The 22763-nt window shown below is 41.0% G+C and overlaps 1 protein-coding gene across 1 annotated transcript in view; it reads right to left on the bottom strand.

Annotated features, from left to right (window-relative positions):
- LOC126198448 (metaxin-1) overlaps window positions 1–21697 on the bottom strand; it is a 134811-nt gene extending 113114 nt beyond the window's left edge. Inside the window, exon 1 of the mRNA XM_049934775.1 lies at window positions 21610–21697. Within this exon, the coding sequence (XP_049790732.1) occupies window positions 21610–21647 (38 nt within the window). The 5' untranslated portion in view covers window positions 21648–21697. The remainder of the gene's footprint in view (window positions 1–21609) is intronic.
- Between the last annotated feature and the right edge of the window lie 1066 nt (window positions 21698–22763).

Raw genomic sequence — 22763 nt, 5'->3', positions numbered from 1 at the left:
GTTTCAAGGAGCGCATAGATGGATGGGTTTTGTAGCGAGATTTTCTTTGGCTATGAGTGTGCAAGGTACTGGTAATGGATGGATTACTATTGCTTTTGTACGTACTTCTGATGCTAAAAGGAGTTCTTTGGATTCATTTGCTACAAGAGATGTTATCGCCTGGAAAACATTCAACATTATTCATCAGTCCAACAAGTCGTATGGAGGAAGTTATCTTTCCAGTGATGAACCTTTACTTTTAAGAAGTCGTGTATGTAGAAAAAGAATCCAAAAGCTTATCCCGTACGCGCGCGGTAGGATCTCTATACCGCGCGCGGACGGGATAGAGCGGCTGCGGCTGACCTTGAGACTGCGCCAGTGCTAACGCAAGGCAGAGTAGTGACGTCACACAGTGGTGACGCAATGCATTGCCTTACGGACAAAAAAAACTGTTCTCACTCTATGGCCTCCGGTCAATGGAGCGTACGTCTTGCGTACAATGTAATAACAAATTAGAATTATTTAACAAATTAGTTTATTGACAAATCAAACATTACAATAATAAAACATTACATCTCCTTGAACAGTACAATCATTACCAATAGATCCACCACTTTTACACCATACATATACATGTTCAGAACTTTCAATTTTTCTACATACACGACTTCTTAAAACTAACGGTTCATCACTTGAAAGATAACTTCCTCCATACGACTTGTTGGACTGATGAATAATATTGAATGTCTTCCAAGCAATAACATCTCTCGTAGCAAAGGAATCCAAAGAACTCCTTTTAGCATCAGAAGTACGTACAAAAGCTATAGTAATCCAACCATTACCAGTTCCTTGCACAGACATGGCCAAAGAAAATCTGGCAATAAATCCCATCCATCTGTGTGCTCCTTGAAACATAGAAGCCTCGGCGGTTGGCTGTGGTGATAAAGTTAAACTTTTACATACTTTAAAGACAGAAGGCCTAAACGCTCTTCTCCTCAAATTGTAACGCCTCGGCATCGTGCGGCTGCTCGTGCGGCTTAAAAGTAAAGGTTCATCACTGGAAAGATAACTTCCTCCATACGACTTGTTGGACTGATGAATAATGTTGAATGTTTTCCAGGCGATAACATCTCTTGTAGCAAATGAATCCAAAGAACTCCTTTTAGCATCAGAAGTACGTACAAAAGCAATAGTAATCCATCCATTACCAGTACCTTGCACACTCATAGCCAAAGAAAATCTCGCTACAAAACCCATCCATCTATGCGCTCCTTGAAACATAGAAGCCTCGGCGGTTGGCTGTGGTGATAAAGTTATACTTTTACATACTTTAAAGAACTTTCAATTTTTCTACATACACGGATTCTTAAAAGTAAAGGTTCATCACTGGAAAGATAACTTCCTCCATACGACTTGTTGGACTGATGAATAATGTTGAATGTTTTCCAGGCGATAACATCTCTTGTAGCAAATGAATCCAAAGAACTCCTTTTAGCATCAGAAGTACGTACAAAAGCAATAGTAATCCATCCATTACCAGTACCTTGCACACTCATAGCCAAAGAAAATCTCGCTACAAAACCCATCCATCTATGCGCTCCTTGAAACATAGAAGCCTCGGCGGTTGGCTGTGGTGATAAAGTTATACTTTTACATACTTTAAAGACAGAAGGCCTAAACGCTCTTCTCCTCAAATTGTAACGCCTCGGCTGGCGCTGTCTCAAGGTCAGCCGCAGCCGCTTAATCCCGTCCGCGCGCGGTCTAGAGATCCTACCGCGCGCGTACGGGATAAGCACCAGTCAGCCTGCAGCCGCACGAGCAGCCGCACGAGCAGCCGCACGATGCCGAGGCGTTACAATTTGAGGAGAAGAGCGTTTAGGCCTTCTGTCTTTAAAGTATGTAAAAGTATAACTTTATCACCACAGCCAACCGCCGAGGCTTCTATGTTTCAAGGAGCGCATAGATGGATGGGTTTTGTAGCGAGATTTTCTTTGGCTATGAGTGTGCAAGGTACTGGTAATGGATGGATTACTATTGCTTTTGTACGTACTTCTGATGCTAAAAGGAGTTCTTTGGATTCATTTGCTACAAGAGATGTTATCGCCTGGAAAACATTCAACATTATTCATCAGTCCAACAAGTCGTATGGAGGAAGTTATCTTTCCAGTGATGAACCTTTACTTTTAAGAAGTCGTGTATGTAGAAAAATTGAAAGTTCTGAACATGTATATGTATGGTGTAAAAGTGGTGGATCTATTGGTAATGATTGTACTGTTCAAGGAGATGTAATGTTTTATTATTGTAATGGCTGTGGTGATAAAGTTAAACTTTTACATACTTTAAAGACAGAAGGCCTAAACGCTCTTCTCCTCAAATTGTAACGCCTCGGCATCGTGCGGCTGCTCGTGCGGCTGCTCGTGCGGCTGCAGGCTGACTGGTGCTTATCCCGTACGCGCGCGGTAGGATCTCTAGACCGCGCGCGGACGGGATAGAGCGGCTGCGGCTGACCTTGAGACTGCGCCAGTGCTAACGCAAGGCAGAGTAGTGACGTCACACAGTGGTGACGCAATGCATTGCCTTACGGACAAAAAAAACTGTTCTCACTCTATGGCCTCCGGTCAATGGAGCGTACGTCTTGCGTACAATGTAATAACAAATTAGAATTATTTAACAAATTAGTTTATTGACAAATCAAACATTACAATAATAAAACATTACATCTCCTTGAACAGTACAATCATTACCAATAGATCCACCACTTTTACACCATACATATACATGTTCAGAAGTTTCAATTTTTCTACATACACGACTTCTTAAAACTAACGGTTCATCACTTGAAAGATAACTTCTCAAGGTCAGCCGCAGCCGCTCTATCCCGTCCGCGCGCGGTCTAGAGATCCTACCGCGCGCGTACGGGATAAGCACCAGTCAGCCTGCAGCCGCACGAGCAGCCGCACGAGCAGCCGCACGATGCCGAGGCGTTACAATTTGAGGAGAAGAGCGTTTAGGCCTTCTGTCTTTAAAGTATGTAAAAGTTTAACTTTATCACCACAGCCAACCGCCGAGGCTTCTATGTTTCAAGGAGCACACAGATGGATGGGATTTATTGCCAGATTTTCTTTGGCCATGTCTGTGCAAGGAACTGGTAATGGTTGGATTACTATAGCTTTTGTACGTACTTCTGATGCTAAAAGGAGTTCTTTGGATTCCTTTGCTACGAGAGATGTTATTGCTTGGAAGACATTCAATATTATTCATCAGTCCAACAAGTCGTATGGAGGAAGTTATCTTTCAAGTGATGAACCGTTAGTTTTAAGAAGTCGTGTATGTAGAAAAATTGAAAGTTCTGAACATGTATATGTATGGTGTAAAAGTGGTGGATCTATTGGTAATGATTGTACTGTTCAAGGAGATGTAATGTTTTATTATTGTAATATATATATATATATATATATATATATATATATATATATATATCTATTTCACCCCAGCTCGAAGCCCAGTGCGCGTATTATGTGTGAATTAGGAAAATGATGTAGGTTATACTGCAGTCATGACCACCGATCGTGGGACATACACCTAAAAGGATTTCAGAACATAATTCATGAGTTGCCTAATACGTCAACAAAGCTTCCGCCAATCACTGTGCTAAAAAAACAAGGAGCCCCCGAGCAAAATCAAAGAGGTGGTGCCTTGGCCACTAGAGCCGAGACTACGCCGGAACGCAATTGTTGACTTAGCTTTACGCAACATCAAGCGTGCAGCAGAAGCCAGAGTCAAGCGTGAGAAAAACAGTGAAGAAAAACGCGAGAAAAACAGTGTTTCATGTAGGACAAAAAGTTCTGATCAGATCACACAAACTGTCTAACAAATGGTCAGGTGTCTGCAAGAAATTTTTTAATCTCTTTAACGACCCGTATTGGATAAGGAAGATTCCCCATGAAAACGCAATAGAAGTTGAAACTCTTCGATCAAAGAAATCAAAAGGACTACACCATGTGTCAAACGTAAAACCATACATTGGGTAGAAAGGACAGTGAGGAGTAGAGAGGACGGTGAAGAGAAAGAATTGATTAGTTTACATTTGTGACATATGCATTTTGAATAATATGTTGGTAAAAATAATGATTCAGATGTTTCTATGTGATTGATTGAAGTGATGTTTGTGTTTTTTTTCCTTCCCTTCTGCAGTTAGGATTTAGGTTGGTTCAAATGTGAAGATAAAGGATTTCTTTGTGAATGAGTGAAATGCTGTTTATGGTTTTTTTGTGTCAATTGAAAAGAGTCGCTCCTGAGAGAAGGAAGATCTGTGTTGAATTAATGCAAAACTCAGGGGAATATCCGATCTGTGGGTATTATGGGTCTGGCAAACCCAGGTCCCCAGCTGTTAGTAGCCTTGTATCCGATTTTCTGCTTTCAGTGCTACTATCAATCTATTACTATTCTATATCTGTCAGTATAAATGAGGATCTCTTACTATAAAATGCGTGCTGTATGAATATTTTAAGATAGGAGAACTCTGAGAAAGGAATGAGTAAGTTTAGAATATTGAAAACAGGATGCAATAATACGATTGTTTAACCATTGGCTTCCTAATATGCGATGATATGTTAATATTGATGATATATGTCTTTTTTGTTCTTTATAGCTGAGTATGTAAAGTGCTGTCTGTGGATTTCGTCAGTATATTGATTCCCTTCAAGGTGAAAGAAGAATTGTGGTTTGTGTAATTTACGTGGCCCTGAAATATTATTGTGGTAGTCAAATACGAGCAGTTTTTCAGCAAATGGAGAATGGAACAGAAATATGGATCCTTTATGTAGTCTTGATTGATGTTGATCCAGAGCCTGAAAAATTATTCTGCGTTAGTACTTGTCCTAGAAAAACGACGTTTATGTGTTTTGCTGATGCTGTGAGCATTACAGCTTACTGTTTTCGCTGGTGCGGGATGCACTGCAGCCTATATGAGTTGAACTGAAGGAATTTCCCTTTTGAAGGTAGAGGAAGATTAAATAATTTTGATTATGGGACCGAAGGAAAGCTTGGTTTAATGTAATAAGGATGAAGCCAAACATTTGTCATTTAAACTACAGGAGGATTCGGATCTTTTGTGTCAGTTGTAAGTTCAATAAGATGTTAAGATGAAACTTTTTTACAGAATAGAGGAGACCACAATTTTGCCATTCATGAGAAATGAATCCAGAATAACCACCACAGGCGAAATAACTGATTTGGAAGCGAAAGGTAACTTAAAGAAGGAACGAAATTGGAGCAAAATGGGTAAGAAAATGTAATATAACCTGTATGATGAAAATATTTTTACCCTTCTCAGAGTCATCTGTGTGATTAATTCTTGTGATAACGTAATTTTAGATGAAATTGTCTTACTGTTTTATGTATAGACACATGAGTATGATAAATGTATAATTGCGAGTCTCTTATCAGGTGTGTCAACTGGTATAAATGTTTTTGCGTGTAAATAACCATTGTTCTTTTTACTATGTATGTTTAAGGAAAGTTTCTCCATATTTGTCATGTGCCAAGACATATGCCCCGAGTGTCAAGAAGAGGACGAATTAGAACAATGTTGTAGTGGTATAAACACTGTGTTGAAGTAGCATTGAAGTAGCTTGTTGGATCACATAGTAGTGGATTGAAGTAAAATTTTGAGTAATTCATGTTTACGGGTAGTTAGTTTGTAGAATAGACAACAGGTGTGCATATTTGTGTGTAAATAACATGTGAACCCTATGCTGTCCTGACCTATACTTGCACAAGGCATAATCCTATTCATTTTAGTGAATTAATAAGTAGCATTTGATTTATTAAAACGCAAGTGAATTGTTTAAATTTGAAGCATACCATATGAGTGATGTGGATTTAGATACTATATTGTCAGTTCATTTAATTTTTATACTGTCAAGTCATTTCACTTTTATTTTTTTTATATTGTCAAGTAATTTAACTTTTATTTTTATATTGTCAATTCATGTAACTTTTTTATTTAAAAAAATTAAGTCTCACTTTTGTTCTTCAAAATTGTGAAAGACAATACTAAGTGGTATTATGTATGACATTTTGTAATCACATAACTATGATGAACAATTTTTGTGAATGCAGTTGAGAACATGAAAGCGAACCAGCTAAACTCTTATGAGACAGCGGGAGCAGCAAGGAGGAGGACTAGCTGTAAACAGGCAGGTTTCCCAGCAGGACACACTGTCAGCCGGGCCACTTCTGGAGCCTGCTCAACAACAAAAGAAGAGTGCGGGGCAAACACTTTCCCTTACACCCAGAGCTAATGGCCGGCCACACCAGTGCGACCCTTCGTGGAGGCGATGACCTGAGATGGCCGTGCGGTCCACCATGCGGAAATCCATCTGCTGGCACCGCACCACACGCACGCGACTGTGACGAGACGGCTGCGGTGAAACGACAGAAGACAGGGGATAAAGGGGCATGGAACCTTTTGACAGGTTCTGTCCAGAGAAACTTGCAGACTTCAATGACGCCTGTCAACATTTCCTGGCGGAAGCCCATTGTCAGGCGACAGTAAATCATGGTTCGGTGTTCTCTGGTTGCTAAGGGTGGCACAAAGAAGAGCCACTAAGTGTCATCCTTGCCCAGGAATATCAAACTGGCGAGCCAGTTGAGGATAACTCAAGAATTTAACAACACAAAAGGCGTGGAGCCTTTTGACACGTACTATCCAGAGAAAATGGCAGACTTCAACGACGTCTATCAACATTTCCTGGCGGATGCCCACTGTCAAGCGACAGTAAATCATGGTTCGATGTTCCTTGGTCGCTAAGGGTGGCACAAAGAAGAGTCATTAAGTGTCATCCTTGCCCAGGAATATAAACCTGGCGAGTCAAATGAGGATACCGCACGAATTTGAGAACACAAACAAGGAACCAAATCGAGATGTACGTGACATGGGCCACTAAGAGAAACTTCATGAGAGGGCAGAGGCGGCGGGATTACACGCAACAGATGGGCAAAAGTCCCTACTGACAGCTGCAGCGACGAGGCCCCCCCCCCTCCTCCCCCCCTTATATTGTGCCTCGGAACAGTGAAACTACTGAGTGTGCCAGTGAACAGTGATTATACAGTTCTTAGTCCAATGCATATACGTGTGTTTCTTTCAGAGAAACTTTGACTCATGTATTTTGCAGGGGTTCGATTTATTGGTGGTTTTTTTTATTAGACTGACTCGTGTATTTTGCAGGTGTTCTATTTATTGTTTCATTTTGACATTGACTCCTGTATTTTGCAGGTGTTTTATTTACTGGTGTTTTTGTTTTTTTGTTTTTAGATGTTGACTACTGTACTTTCAGAGCTGTTTTATTTCTCAATGTTTCTTTTTGTGTGTGGAACTATTCTTAATTTAATTCTGAGACAACATTTTAAATGCATAACAAAGTAAATTCGATGACTCGCTCGGCAGGTGCGGTGCACTTTAGCCGTAGCCGATCGCATGAGATGCTATCGAAGAAGACCATTGCCGTGACTTAAAATACACGTCGACCTAGCTGGCAATGTATCTTGCAGCCTGTCCACATTGGGATCGGAATTGAACTAACACAAAAAAACATACAACTGTAAAGTTTTACGAAGTGTGTATGCTCCAGGCGCTTAAGATGTAAGCGTTTCATTAAATACGTGTAAGATAGGCGTGTTTACATGTCAGGAGGTCTCGTTTTAGAGGTTACCCACTCGTCTTTCTTGCATTTTGCACATATGTACCAAAATACCGTAGGAAATATTTATTCCATACAATGGTCTTTGAACCTTTTAAGCTCAACTTAGGTTGGTGCACGGGAGGCCACGTGACTGTTTTATAGTGTGATGTTGGGTGTTGGCATGCGACAGCATGGACGGTTTTGTAATTAGCGTCCATGTAGCAGCTTCCATTGTGATTATTGTTTGATTACACATCACTGACTTTTCACTGGATTTAAATACACGTTCTAAAAAAAAAGATGCAGCGAAGGAATGACACGAATGGGACAAAAATCGGTAGATGGGATTAACATGTACAGACAAACGAATCATTACAATTTCAGAAAAACAGGAAGATATATTCAAGAGAAAAAACTTCTGAAATTGAGCAAGTCAATGACGCGTTGGTCCTCCTCTGGCCCTAACCCAAGCAGTTATTCGGCTTGGCACTGACTGATAGCGTTGGCAAGACGCAATCAATACCTCCACTGCGCGATAACAACGGTGAAGTCACTGATGACAGTGCCACTAAAGCAGAGTTATTAAACACGGTTTTCCGGAACTCCTTCACCAAAGCAGACGAAGTAAATATTCCTGAAATCCAGCCAAGAACAATTGCCAAGATGAGAAACATAGAAGTAGACATCCTCGGTGTAACAAAGCAGCTTAAATCACTAAATAAAAGCAAGGCCTCCGGTCCAGATTGAATACCAGTCAGGATCCTCTCAGAGTATGCTGATAAAATAGCTCCATATTTAGCAATTATATACAACCACTCGCTCAAAGAAAGATCCGTACCTAAAGACTGTAAAATTGCTCAGGTCACACCAATACCCAAAAAGGGAGGTAGGAGTAATCCGCTGAATTACAGGCCTATATCATTAAGGTCGATTTGCAGTAGGGTTTTGGAACATATACTGTATTCGAACATTATGAGGTACCTCGAAGAAAACGATTTATTGACACATAGTCAGCACGCATTCAGAAAATATCGTTCTTGCGAAACACAACTAGCTCTTTATACTCGTGAAGTAATAAGTGCTATCGACAGGGGATGTCAAATTGATTCCATATTTTTAGATTTCCGAAGGCTTTCGACACCGTTCCTCACAAGCGTCTTCAAACCAAACTGCGTGCCTACGGAGTATCGCCTCAGTTGTGCGACTGGATTCGTGATTTCCTGTCAGAAAGGTCACAGTTCGTAGTAATAGACGGAAAGTCATCGAGTAAAACTGAAGTAATATCCGTCGTTCCCCAAGGAAGTGTTATAGGACCTCTATTGTTCCTGATCTATATTAACTACATAGGAGACAATCTGAGTAGCCGCCTTAGATTGTTTGCAGATGATGCTGTCATTTACCGTCTTGTAAAGTCGTTAGATGATCAAAACGACTTGCAAAATGATTTAGATAAGATATCTGTATGGTGCGAAAAGTGGCAATTGACCGTGAATAAGGAAAAGTGTGAAGTTATTCACATGAGTACTAAAAGAAATCAGCTAAATTTCGATTACGCGATAAGTCCCACAAATCTGAAGCCTGTAAATTCAGTTAAATACTTAGGGATTACAATTACAAATAACCTAAACTGGAACGATCACATGGATAATATTGTAGGTAGAGCAAACCAAAGACTGCGACTCACTGGCAGAACACTTAGAAGATGCAACAGGTCTACTAAAGAGACTGCCCACACCGAGCTTGTCCCCCTATTCTGGATTATTGCTGAGCGGTGTGGGATCCGCATCAGGGGGGACTGACGCATGACATCGAAAAAGTACAAAGAAGGGTAGCTCGTTTTGTATTATCGCGAAATAGGGGAGATAGTGCCACAGATATGATGCGCGAATTGGAGTGGCAATCATTAAAACAAAGGCGTTTTTCGTTGCGACGGGATCTTCTCATGAAATTTCAATGACCAGTTTTCTCCTCCGGTTGCGAAAACATTCTTTTGGCACCCACCTACATAGGGAGAAATGATCATCACGATAAAATAAGAGAAATCAGGGCTCGCACGGAAAAATTTAAGTGCTCGTTTTTGCCGCGTGTCGTTCGAGAGTGGAACGGTAGAGAGAGGTGGTTCATTGAACCCTCTGCCAGGCACTTTATTGTTAATAGCAGAGTAATCACGTAGATGTAGATGATATAGATGTGAATGTCTTCCTGCGGTACATCGTGCCAAATACTGTCCAACTGGCGCGTTGAATCGTCAAAATGCCGAGCTGTTGGAGAGCCCCGCCCACAATGCTCCAAATGTTCTCAATTGGGGAGAGATCCGGCAAACTTGCTGGACAAGGTAGGGTTTGGCCGTTTGGCGAGCACCAAGACAAGTAGTAGACACTCTCACCTCCTGGAGGCGAACATTATTTTGCTGAAATGTAAGAATATCGTCGACGTATCGCTGTGCTGAACGGTGCAGCGTGTGACAACCAAAGGGTCACGATATGAATAGAAATGGCACCCCAGACAATCAGTCCTGGTTGGCGGGCCGCGTGGCGGTCGACAGTCAGTTTGGTGTCCCACCACTGTCTGTGGTGTCTCCAGACACGTCTCTGCTGGTCATATGTGCTCAGTTGAAAGCGGGACTCCTCACAAAAGAGAATTATACTCCAGTCAATGAGACTTTTAACCTGGTATTTTTACCGCAAGTTTTTCAAATTTCGACTGTCCAGCCGTTTCAACCAACAGCCCATAATCACAAATTTTTACTGAATGCATGTTTTAATGGACAATACTGGCCATTAAAATTGCTACACCACGAGGATGACCTGCTACAGAGGCGAAATTTAACCAACAGGAAGAAGATGCTGTGATATGCAAATGATTAGCTTTTCAGAGCATTCACACAAGGTTGGCGCCGGTGGCGACACCTACAACATGCTGACATAAGGAAAGTTTCCAACCGATTTCTCATACACAAACAGCAGTTAACCGGCGTTGCCTGGTGAAACGTTGTTGTGATGCCTTGTGTAAGGAGGAGAAATGCGTACCATCACGTTTCCGACTTTGATAAAGGTCGGATTGTAGCCTACCATGATTGCGGTTTATCGCTTCGCGACATTGCTGCTCGCTTTGGTCGAGATCCAATGACTGTTAGCAGAATATGGAATTGGTGAATTCAGGAGGGTAATACGGAACGCCGTGCTGGATCCCAACGGCCTCGTATCACTAGCAGTCGAGATGACAGGCATCTTATCCGCATGGCTGTAACGGATCGTGCAGCCGCGTCTGGATCCCTGAGTCAACAGATGGGGACGTTTGCAAGACAACAACCATCTGCACGAACAGTTCGACGATGTTTGCAGCAGCATGGACTATCAGCTCGGAGACCATGGCTGCGGTTACCCTTGACGCTGTATCACAGACAGGAGCGCCTGCGATGATGTACTCAACGACGAACGTGGGTGCACAAATGGCAGAACGTCATTTCTTTCGGATGAATCCAGGTTCTGTTTACAGCACCATGATGGTCGCATCCGTGTTTGGCGACATCGCGGTGAACGCACATTGGAAGCGTGTATTCGTCATCGCCATACTGGGGTATCACCCGGCGTGATGGTATGGGGTGCCATTGGTTACACGTCTTGGTCACCTCTTGTTCGCATTGACGGCAGTTTGAACAGTGGACGTTACATTTCAGATGTGTTACGACCCGTGGCTCCACCCTTCATTCGGTCCCTACGAAACCCTACATTTCAGTAGGATAATGCACGACCACATATTGCAGGTCCTGTACGGGCCTTTCTGGATACAGAAAATGTTCGACTGCTGCCCTGGCCAGCACATTCTCCAGATCTCTCACCAATTGAAAACGTCCGGTCAATGGTGGCCGAGCATCTGGCTCGTCACAATATGCCATTCACTACTCTTGATGAACTGTGGTATCGTGTTGTAGCTGCATGGGTAACTGTACCTGTACACGCCATCCAAGCTCTGTTTGACTCAATGGCCAGGCGTATCAAAGCCGTTATTACGGCCAGAGGTGGTTGTTCTGGGTACTGATTTCTAGGGGATCTATGCACCCAAATTGCGTGAAAATGTAATCAGTGTCAGTTCTAGTATAATATATTTGTCCGATTAATACCCGTTTATCATCTCCATTTCTTCTTGGTGTAGCAATTTTAATGGTCAGTAGTGTATTTGGTGTCATTACGAAAATCTTCCACATAGGTAGAAAGTTGCAAGTCTGTCAATAGCTGTGTACAATCAGATAATTTAATGCACTGCTGTTTACTTGAAACTGTTGGCCACTGTAACTCACCTGGGTCATTGCCTCCAGCAGACGATACTTACTGCTTATTAAACTCTGTGTCTGACAAACTTTACGTTTTAGATATTCGTTTGTATGAGTTTACTGATCCTCAGAATTTTGCGCTGGTAAGCTGAACCCGCTATTAAACTTTTTACGAACTTCTAACTTAATATGATCAAATACAACTGAAGCGGTAACATATGCTAATTTGTTGCAAAGTTCCACGTATCAGTTTTAAGACTATTTTTGCGCAACCTAATCATCCTTTCTTGATTTTTGTAATTTTTAATTTGCCAATGTTTCATTAATATCGTTTTTTCCGAGTGTTATCAAACATTTTTGAAAAAGAGTTCCTGTATGATTGTTACACAGATTCCAGTTTTGTCACAAAATAACATTTTGATGAAGACAAGTTGAGGATTCATCGTTGAACCTCTGTTCCGAAAGAATCCCCAACCGTTCCTTTTGTTCCTAATAAAAGTTTCCTATATTTTGCTAAAATCATAGGTTAGCAACTGAATATCTGAAGGAAACAAATTATCGAAAGTACTGTTTGTCAGGCCTTATTCACTTGCTAAATTCATAAGATTTTCAAAGCAACAGCAGGTAGAGTCACTTGCAGAAATAAAATGGCATTCAATTTTTTAACAGTCGACCAGTTTTTCATGTGTTGTGTGGCTTTAAAAGTTGAAATATTACAGATAAATACTTCCGTTTCACTTTCTATTAAAGGCATACTGAACTTGAGCACTAATTTCCAACAAACTATATGCTCTAAGAACACGATGCATCGTAAAGGTGGTTTACATGACAACCTTTATATGATAATTTTAGATCATCAAAGAAATTTGTCATCGAGGAAAATTCGTTTCTTGAAGAGAAAAGAATACTGTTTTAAATGCTGGTAAAATCATTAATTTTTGCCGACAGTTTTTTGATTTATTTCATTACCACATACAAGGTATGTAAGAAAAGCGACAACACTGCGAGCGATCTGGCAACCCTGCGTTGTTCTACTTATGTAGAATTTTAACTCTTTACAGACATCATGTGATTTTAGAGAGCGCCATCAGTGAAGCTGTGTTTTTGTTGTGCGTTACGAAAATGGAAGAGTGGAAATTAGAGCAACGTTATGCCATCAAGTTTTGTGTTAAACTTGAGGAATTTCCGTGCGTGATAAGTTGAAACAGGCGTACAGGGGACATTCCTTATGAAGAGCACAAGTTTTTCGCTGATGAAAATCATTTATGGAGGGCGGGGAACACATTGGAGATAAACCTCGCTCAGGGAGACCCTCAATGGAAAAACCAATGAAAAAGTCGAATGTGTGTGTGCTCTTGTGAGATCAGAATGACATTTAACAATGAGGATGACGGGTGACCTATTAAACTTACACATTTTCATCGAAAATCAAATATTGGTCGATGATTTGCACCTGCAGAAGGTTTGCACTGAGTGGGATGTTGCATCATGGCAACGCCCCAAGTCACATGACCACTTTCATCACGGAATTTTTGACCACAAAAACCATTCTTGTTGTTCCACAATCGCCTTATTCACATGATCTGAGTCATTGTGACTTCTTTCTTTTCCCTAAATTGAAAAATGTCTTAAAAGGACGTCATTTTGGGACTCTGGAAAACATTCGATAGAGTGTGACCGACAGGTAAAAGGCCATACCAGTTGGAGCCTTTAAGAACGACTCAGCCAGTGTATAGATGGCGAAGGGAACTACTGTGAAGGGGACAATACTGTCGCTTGAAAAATACGAAATAAAAACTTAGGAAGATAAAAGCATCAGCCTCATTACTTTTCTCACACGTCTTATATCTTAATAACTATGAACCCAAAATTAATCTAACTTGCAGGTTTTGTAAATTAGCGACTAAACAACAATAAAACGAGAGGAGGACTCCATAAACCAGCTAACAAAAAAAAAATTGTGTATGGCACTTCGGCCAGAAGTCCCCTTTCAGGGAGTTCGGCCATCTGAGGCAAGTCTTTTTATTTGACGCCAATTTGGGGTCTTGCGTGCTGATGATGATGATGAAATGTTGATGAGGACAACAAGCACCCAGTCCCTTGCCGGGAAAATTTCCCTCCGTCTCACCCCCCCCCCCCCCCCCGCCCTTCCTGTAGATCAGACCTGGGGGACTGTGTTCGAGATTCAGCAATGCTAACAACAAGACCACTAACTGGTGACCAACAAAACATTGAAGAGATAAAAGAATTCAAAATAAAGAGAAACTTTGTAAAACAAAATTTATTCACGACTTTGAGTGCCACTTGGAGCAAAATTAGTGAATCAAGTGACATATATCATATAGAAACTGCACAATGCAATTTTTTTTCAGTCATCTTGCCATATTTGGCAGCTGTATCATAATAATCACTGAAGTCAGACAGTTCAAGCTTCGCCGAAAATTTTGAAATGCAACCCTGGTATTTTGTTGCCCTTGACTTAAGAAGCTTCTACTCACAAAGAATTAAATTTTGTGGGGTAGCAATTCTAAATCTTCCTTTGATTGTTTAGAAAAACTTCACACAGCATTTGAACATTATCTGTGATCTGTCCGCAGCTCGTGGTCGTGCGGTAGCGTTCTCGTTTCCCGCGCCCGGGTTCCCGGGTTCGATTCCCGGCGAGGTCAGGGATTTTCTCTGCCTCGTGATGACTGTGTGTTGTGTGACGTCCTTAGGTTAGTTAGGTTTACGTAGTTCTAAGTTCTAGGGGACTGATGACCATAGATGTTAAGTCCCATAGTGCTCAGAGCCATTTGAACCATTTTTTATCTGTGAACCGATGGAATTACAGTCTCCTGGAGACATATAAAACTCAAATTTATCTTCGATAAGGATAGAAGCTGAAGCAATGAATTAGAATTTGTTCCATAGCTGGGACTTGAAACTGGGCTCCTGCTTACGAGGCAGATGTGCTAGCCATCACATCACTAACCACTACACTCTTAATGTGTGCATTGAAGTTTGCGTTCAGGAGGGCACTGGACTAGGATTGTTGTTGTTGTTGTGGTCTTCAGTCCTGACACTGGTTTGATGCAGCTCTCCATGCTACTCTATCCCGTGCAAGTTTCTTCATCTCCCAGTACCTACCGCATCCTACATCCTTCTGAATCTGCTTAGTGTATTCATTTCTTGGTCTCCCTCTACGATTTTTACCCTCCACACTGCCATCCAATACTAAATTGGTGATCCCTTGATGCTTCAGAACATGTCCTACTAACCGATACCTTCTTCTAGTCAAGTTGTGCCAAACTCCTCTTCTCCCCAATTCTATTCAATACCTCCTCATTAGTTATGTGATCTACCCATCTAATCTTCAGCATTCTTCTGTAGCACCACATTTCGAAAGCTTCTATTCTCTTCTTGTCCAAACTATTTATCGTCCATGTTTCACTTCCATACATGGTTACACTCCATACAAATACTTCTGGACACTTAAATTTATACTCGATGTTAACAAATTCCTCTTCTTCAGAAACGTTTTCCTTGCCATTTCCAGCCTACATTTTATACCCTCTCTACTTTGACCATCATCAGTTATTTTGTTCCCCAAATAGCAAAACTCCTTTACTACTTTAAGTGTCTCATTTCCTAATCTAATTCCCTCAGCATCACCCGACTTAATTCGACTACAGTCCATTATCTTCGTTTTGGTTATGTTGATGTTCATCTTATGTCCTCCTTTCAAGACACTGTCCATTCCGTTCGACTGCTCTTCCAAGTCCTTTGCTGTCTCTGACAGAATTAAAATGTCAGTGGCGAACCTCAACGTTTTTATTTCTTCTCCATGGACTTTTATACCTACTCCGAATTTTTCTTTTGTTTCCTTTACTGCTTGCTCACTATACAGATTGAATAACATCGGGGACAGGCTACAACCCTGTCTCACTCCCTTCCCAACCAATGCTTCCCTTTCATGCCCCTCGACTCTTATAACTGCCATCTGGTTTCTGTACAAATTGTAAATAGCCTTCCGCTCCCTGTATTTTACCCCTGCCACCTTTAGAATTTGAAAGAGAGTATTCCAGTCAACATTGTCAAAAGCTTTCTCTAAGTCTACAAATGCTAGAAATGTAGAATTGCCTTTCCTTAATCTATTTTCTAAGATAAGTCGTAGAGTCAGTATTGCCTCACGTGTTCCAACATTTCTGCGGAATCCAAACTGATCTTCGCCCAGGTCGGCTTCTACCAGTTTTTCCATTCGTCTGTAAAGAATTCGTGTTAGTATTTTGCAGCTGTGACTTATTAAACTGATTTCTTTGGGATTGGAATTATTATATTCTTCTTGAAGTCTGAGGCTATTTCACCTGTCTCATACATCTTGCTCACCAGATAGTAGAGTTTTGTCAGGACTTGCTCTCCAAGGCCCTCAGTAGTTCCAATGGAATGTTGTCTACTCCCGGGGCCTTGTTTCGACTTAGGTCTTTCAGTGCTCTGTCAAGCTCCTCACGCAGTATCGTATCTCCCATTTCATCTTCATCTACATCCTCTTCCATTTCCATAATATTGTCCTCAAGCACATCGCTCTTGTATAGACCCTCTATATACTCCTTCCAACTTTCTGGTTTCCCTTCTTTGCTTAGAACTGGGTTTCCATCTGAGCTCTTGATATTCATACACGTGTTTCTCTTTTCTCCAGAGGTCTTTTGAATTTTCCTGTAGGCAGTATCTATCTTACCCCTAGCGAGATAAGCCTCTACATCCTTACATTTGTCATCCCTGCTTAGCCATTTTGCACTTCCTGTCGATCTCAGTTTTGAGACATTTGTGTTTCTTTTTGCCTGCTTCATTTACTGCGTTTTGATATTTTCTCCTTTCATCAATTAAATTCAATATTTCTTCTGTTACCGAAGGATTTCTACTAGCCCTCGTCTTTTTACCTATTTGATCCTCTGCTGCTTTCACTACTTCATTCCTCAAAGCTACTCATTCTTCTTCTACTGTATTTCTTTCCCCCATTCCTGTCAATTGTTCCCTTATGGTATCCCTGAAACTCTGTACAACTTCTGGTTTAGTCAATTTATCCAGGTCCCATCTCCTTAAACTCCTACCTTTTTGCAGTTTCTTCAGTTTTAATCTACAGTTCATAACCAATAGATTGTGATCAGAGTCCACATCTGCCGCTGGAAATGTCTTACAATTTAAAACCTTGTTCCTAAATCTCTGTCTTACCATTATGTAATCTATCTGTACCTTATAGTATCACTAGGCTTCTTCCATGTATACAACTTTATTTCATGATTCTTGAACCAAGTTTTAGGTATGATTAAGTTATACTCTGTGCAAAATTCTACCAGGTGGCTTCCTCTTACATTTCTTACCCCAAATCCATATTCACCTACTACGTTTCCTTCTCTCCATTTTCCTACTCCCGAATTCCAGTCACCCATGACTATTAAATTTTCGTCTCCCTTCACTATCTGAATAATTTCTTTTATATCATCATACATTTCTTCAATTTCTTCGTCATCTGCAGAGCTAGTTGGCATATAAACTTGTACTACTGTAGTAGGTGTGGGCTTCGTATCTATCTTGGCCACAATAATGCGTTCACTATGTTGTTTGTAGTAGCTTACCCGCGCTCCTATTTTTTTATTCATTATTAAACCTACTCCTGCATTACCCTTATTTGATTTTGTATTTATAACCCTATATTCACCTGATCAAAAGTCTTGTTCCTACTGACACCCAACTTCACTAATTCCCACTACATCTAACTTTATCCTATCCATTTCCTTTTTTAAATTTTCTAACCTACCTGCCCGATTAAGGGATCTGACATTCCACGCTCCAATCCGTAGAACACCAGTTTTCTTTCTCCTGATAACGACGTGCTCTTTAGTAGTCCCCGCCCGGAAATCCGAATGGGGGACTATTTTACCTCCGGAATATTTTACCCAAGAGGACGCCATCATCATTTAACCATACAGTAAAGCTCCATGCCCTCGGGAAAAATTACGGCTGTAGTTTCCCCTTGCTTTCAGCCGTTCGCAGTACCAGCACAGCAAGGCCGTTTTGGTTAGTGTTACAGGGCCACATCAGTCAATCATCCAGACTGTTTCCCCTGCAACTACTGAAAAGGCTGCTGCTCCTCTTCAGGAACCACACGTTTGTCTGGCCTCTCAACAGATACCCCTCCGATGTGGTTGCACCTACGGTACGGCCATCTGTATCGCTGAGGCACGCAAGCGTCCCCACCAACGGCAAGGTCCATGGTTCATGGAGGGTGGACTAGGATATCGCTATCCTAGCCATAATGCTGAAGTAGTGTAGTGGTTATACTCCGTTCATCATAAGAATAAACCTCGTGTAAACATTACACTATGTATTCATCCGCGTTTACTGGAACCTCATTGGATTACGTTTCGGGTGTAGCAGAAGCCACGCTGTCTCGAGTACAGTTAAGTACGATAATGAGGACACGTTTCATGCTGTTCGTTACGCGTACATCGACTCGAAGATAATACTGGACAAATGCTTTACCGGCGCTTTTAACTTGGTAAGTACTGGCTAGCCACCTACCTGGTCCGACGAGCTGCACTGACGTGAACAGTTGTAGTAAAGACAAGAGACGAATTGAGAAGAATATAGCATTGAATGTCATTTAATTTTTAAACAAAAGAAAATAATGGCATATCTCGGTCGATACGCTTCTTAGGTGATCTGAAGGAAAACATGCTCTCGATCTTAGATAACGTGGTACTGTAGTTAAAAACGAGAGTGATGCAAATTCCTGACTCTAACAAGGGTAATTTTTCTACATGAACTCTGTGCGGCGTAAAAGCGCGCTCTGGGAGTTCACCATGTAGTTAAATATTGAAGCCACTGAAGGTATTGCAGTCAGTCGCCTGGTAATCTCTGAACTTCTTCCATATCGGACTCCGACGAAAGTGGTACACTTCAGAACCACTACACTGATACCGAGGCGATCAACAGCAGAATTTCAAGCCACCAGAATTCCAAGATAAAAATGAAGTTGAAGGGATGGAGATTTGACATGTCCGCCTCGTCCTCTTTCATGACGTACTGCTCTGCATTTCGCCATCGTTCGGCAGTGACGTGTCACTAAGCTTCGTGCATTAGTTCCAGTAAGTTCGACAGCTTAAATGTCTTGTTATTTCTCGTGACAGATCCCTTAACTTGTCCCCAGATAAGTTCTATTGCATTCAGATAGCAGTGGTTCGGTGACAACTGTAAAAATGCAGCGTTTGTACAGTGTGCTCGACGCCGTGAAAATTGTTTTCCGTGTTTCTGCGACGCTTTTCACTCCGGCTCGTGTGAGAGACCACATCTGTCCTATAAAACAGTGGACTTATTCAAAGAAAGAGTATTTGATTTTTCATTTTTCTTCAAAAAATTTAATTGCGTAATGTTTTCTTAACTTCAAAATCTGTAGCAATCTTTTATAATATATCGATAATTACGAATGTGTATTTGCAATGAAAACCAGAATTCTGCGTGTGATATGTAATTACAAACCAGAAGACGAGCATTTTTTGGGAAAAATGATGGTTATGTATGAATTAATTACCACATATTGATAAATTTCATATTTAAATGATTTAGGTGTTCAAACGGAACAAAAAAAACTGTTGCCCACAACGGGTTTCGAACCACCGTCCACCAGCCCTTACAAATCAACGACGCTATCGATTACGCCTAGCCAACAATTTGCGTTACGTCTCTTATATTTATTACAATTTTCTCAACAAACGCCAAAACACATTTTTCTGTGTAATGTTGTGAAAAACATTAAGAACAACTTGTTTCTAGCCATTAACGGTGTTCAGCGCCCTTGCTTCACTACGAAGCGGGAAGCAGTGTTATGAATTTTCGCGGTACATTGTAATGTTGATGCATTAATTTGTTCTGAAAGCGGTGCTGATATTCAAGACAATAAAAGCGGTTAAAAGCTGTGAGCTATCTGGGGAAGTTAACCTTGCATTACTGAGCAACTGTTTCACCAGGTATCCAGTCTAGCTTACCAAATTCCCAACTAGACCGGTGATATATATATATATATATATATATATATATATATATATATATATATATATATATATTCTGACATTCCACGCTCCAATCGCCGTGGACAGACCGCCGTGGGCCCATACCAAGGATGCTTCCAGATACAAAACGGAAGTGACCAGAGAGGCAGCTTCCTATACCAACATGACAAGTGACAGACAGGACCCACTAAGAACAGAAACCCCTTTGCTTTTAGAAAGCGTAGCTACCTGTTCCGACGTTTGTCCTACTGTTCTCTAGCAGACAGGCTTGTCTGCTACCATCAAGCATGCAACTAGAAATACATTTGCTCATTCATCCAGTCACACAGAAGGGAAGGGGGATGACAGTATCTTATCATATACAGTATATAAAAGAAAGTGGATGTAGGTTCCGTACGAGACTGTGTGACATGAATTACATATAAACTGTGTTTTAAAGTGTAGTAGTGTGACAGATCGTTCTTGATTATGTGTAAAAGTAACACGTTCCACTGCTCAGTCTCCTCCCAGATAGTCAGAAACACCACAGTAAATTTAGAAGTGGAATGTATGCCGTAAATGACAACAGTTTTAAAAAATTAACATGAAAGGAATCCAACAGACACCATTCATAACCCCAACGCTCCGGGAAATACTGTGAAGGGAATTTTCTGGCCATGCTAGGACATTCCCAAGCTGGCTTCTCACACCCAACTTAAACTGAAATGTGAAGAAAAGGCAAAAGGTCACCAGCTATTTGCTAAAACACAATAATTTCAACACACCTTTAGAATCTACCAATTTCAAAGAGAAAAAGAAAACGATATGTGACACCTATTTAAAAGATAATGTAGACCTAATTCGGTCAGCAAGTAAAAACAATGGTCCCTGTGTCATTAATATGAAAACAATTTCCGGTTTTATCCTCATGGAGATCACCAGTATTTGCTCATTGCAATAGCTAACTGATCACAGGAAAATTTGTGACTGTTTATTAATAAGTAAACATTATGAAAATAGCAAAGGTGCCAGAGCAATTAAAAAAAAACATGAAAATAACATCAGTATTATAAAGCAGAATATTACAATGCACAATCCTCAAAAGCAGAAAACAAAAATGATAATAAGAGAAGAAACATGTTTTACAAAGTGGTTATCGCAAAAAATTCTGTATCCTATATAACTAATAACTTGTGGAATTAAAATATCTTTGTGGCACTAATTTAATCACTCTACTATATTTCAGTTAATTAGCGAACAATGATCACTGTGTCGTTATACTGAAACTACAATCAATTACGTGATTGTTACCCTTATGGGACTCCTCACTATAAATATGCCCAAGCAAAGGCTAATCGATTACAGTCCAATGAGAATGAATAGCTATCTGACTGATAAACGAAGCAACGCCATAGGAATGAATTTACGAAACAAAATATCAACTCAACGTAGAGAGCGAAAAGTAAATATAAAAATGAAAATAAAAATCTGTAATACTGTAGAATTTAACCTAGAAAATCAGAGTTATGAAGAAGGTGTTGTAGTGTAGTTACTGTTTAAGCTAAAGGAATTATTAAAAGTATAAGGTAGTAAGCGTAACACTGTGGTTACTGTTGAGTAGAGCAGATTACACATTTCATTGAGTTACCTCTCACGAATTGTCGCGAGGTGGAACAGCTGTTTCATCCGAAGTCCCCGTGTATTTCTGTGCGTGTTCGTATTCCTCGATCACTCGCTGTATCGTGAGAGTCGAGCCTCAGCGTTGCTGTGTGGGGATCATTCAACTGATCTTGTTAGTTTGCCCGGTTGCGCACTAGATGTCGCGAGTAGCGCCAATATGAAATCCTTTCATGTGTGGGGACATTTCAGAACTACCTTATGCAGCGCCCCTGAAGTTTTTGAATGAATTCGTAACACGTAGCAGAGACGAGTGCAGTATTGCGCCCAAATCCGACGACACCTCGTGGAACACGTCCTTTAACAGCAGCCAGTAACGAGCTGGAGTTGTATTTCTCGTTGTTCCACGCTTGAAATTTGACTGCAGTTACATAAGACAATATTTCATGCTGTCATCGGTGGCGGTTCGTAACCGCACGTTAGCAATGATCTCACAAACAAATTGTTTGTGGACTCACGTTCATTGAAGAAGTTATTACTTCTATCACCTTTTACCTCCACCTATGTCAATTCTGCTATTAATGACGATACACCCTGTGTATTTCGCAAAATATCATAAAGGAAAATTAGGGAGATTCAAGCTCTTGCAGATGCTTGCCAACAGTTGTTCTGTCAGCACCACATGGGCCTGGAAAAAGAATGGTACGGCAATGGGGAGGGGGGGGGGGGGGGTGGGAGGTGATAGTTGTACATAGTACACAACGTACCCGCCGTCAGCTACAGTGGCTTGCAGTGTGTAGACGTAGATGTATAAGACGACATACAGGGTGTTTCAAAAATGACCGGTATATTTGAAACGACAATAAAAACTAAACGAGCAGCGATAGAAATACACCGTTTGTTGCAATATGCTTGGGACAACAGTACATTTTCAGGCGGACAATAGTACACAACGTACCCGCCGTCAGCTACAGTGGCTTGCAGTGTGTAGACGTAGATGTATAAGACGACATACAGGGTGTTTCAAAAATGACCGGTATATTTGAAACGGCAATAAAAACTAAACGAGCAGCGATAGAAATACACCGTTTGTTGCAATATGCTTGGGACAACAGTACATTTTCAGGCGGACAAACTTTCGAAATTACAGTAGTTACAATTTTCAACAACAGATGGCGCTGCAAG

Source organism: Schistocerca nitens, chromosome 8 (genome assembly GCF_023898315.1).
Source record: "Schistocerca nitens isolate TAMUIC-IGC-003100 chromosome 8, iqSchNite1.1, whole genome shotgun sequence".
NCBI lineage: Eukaryota > Metazoa > Arthropoda > Insecta > Orthoptera > Acrididae > Schistocerca > Schistocerca nitens.
This window is presented reverse-complemented; position numbering and strand designations above follow the sequence as displayed.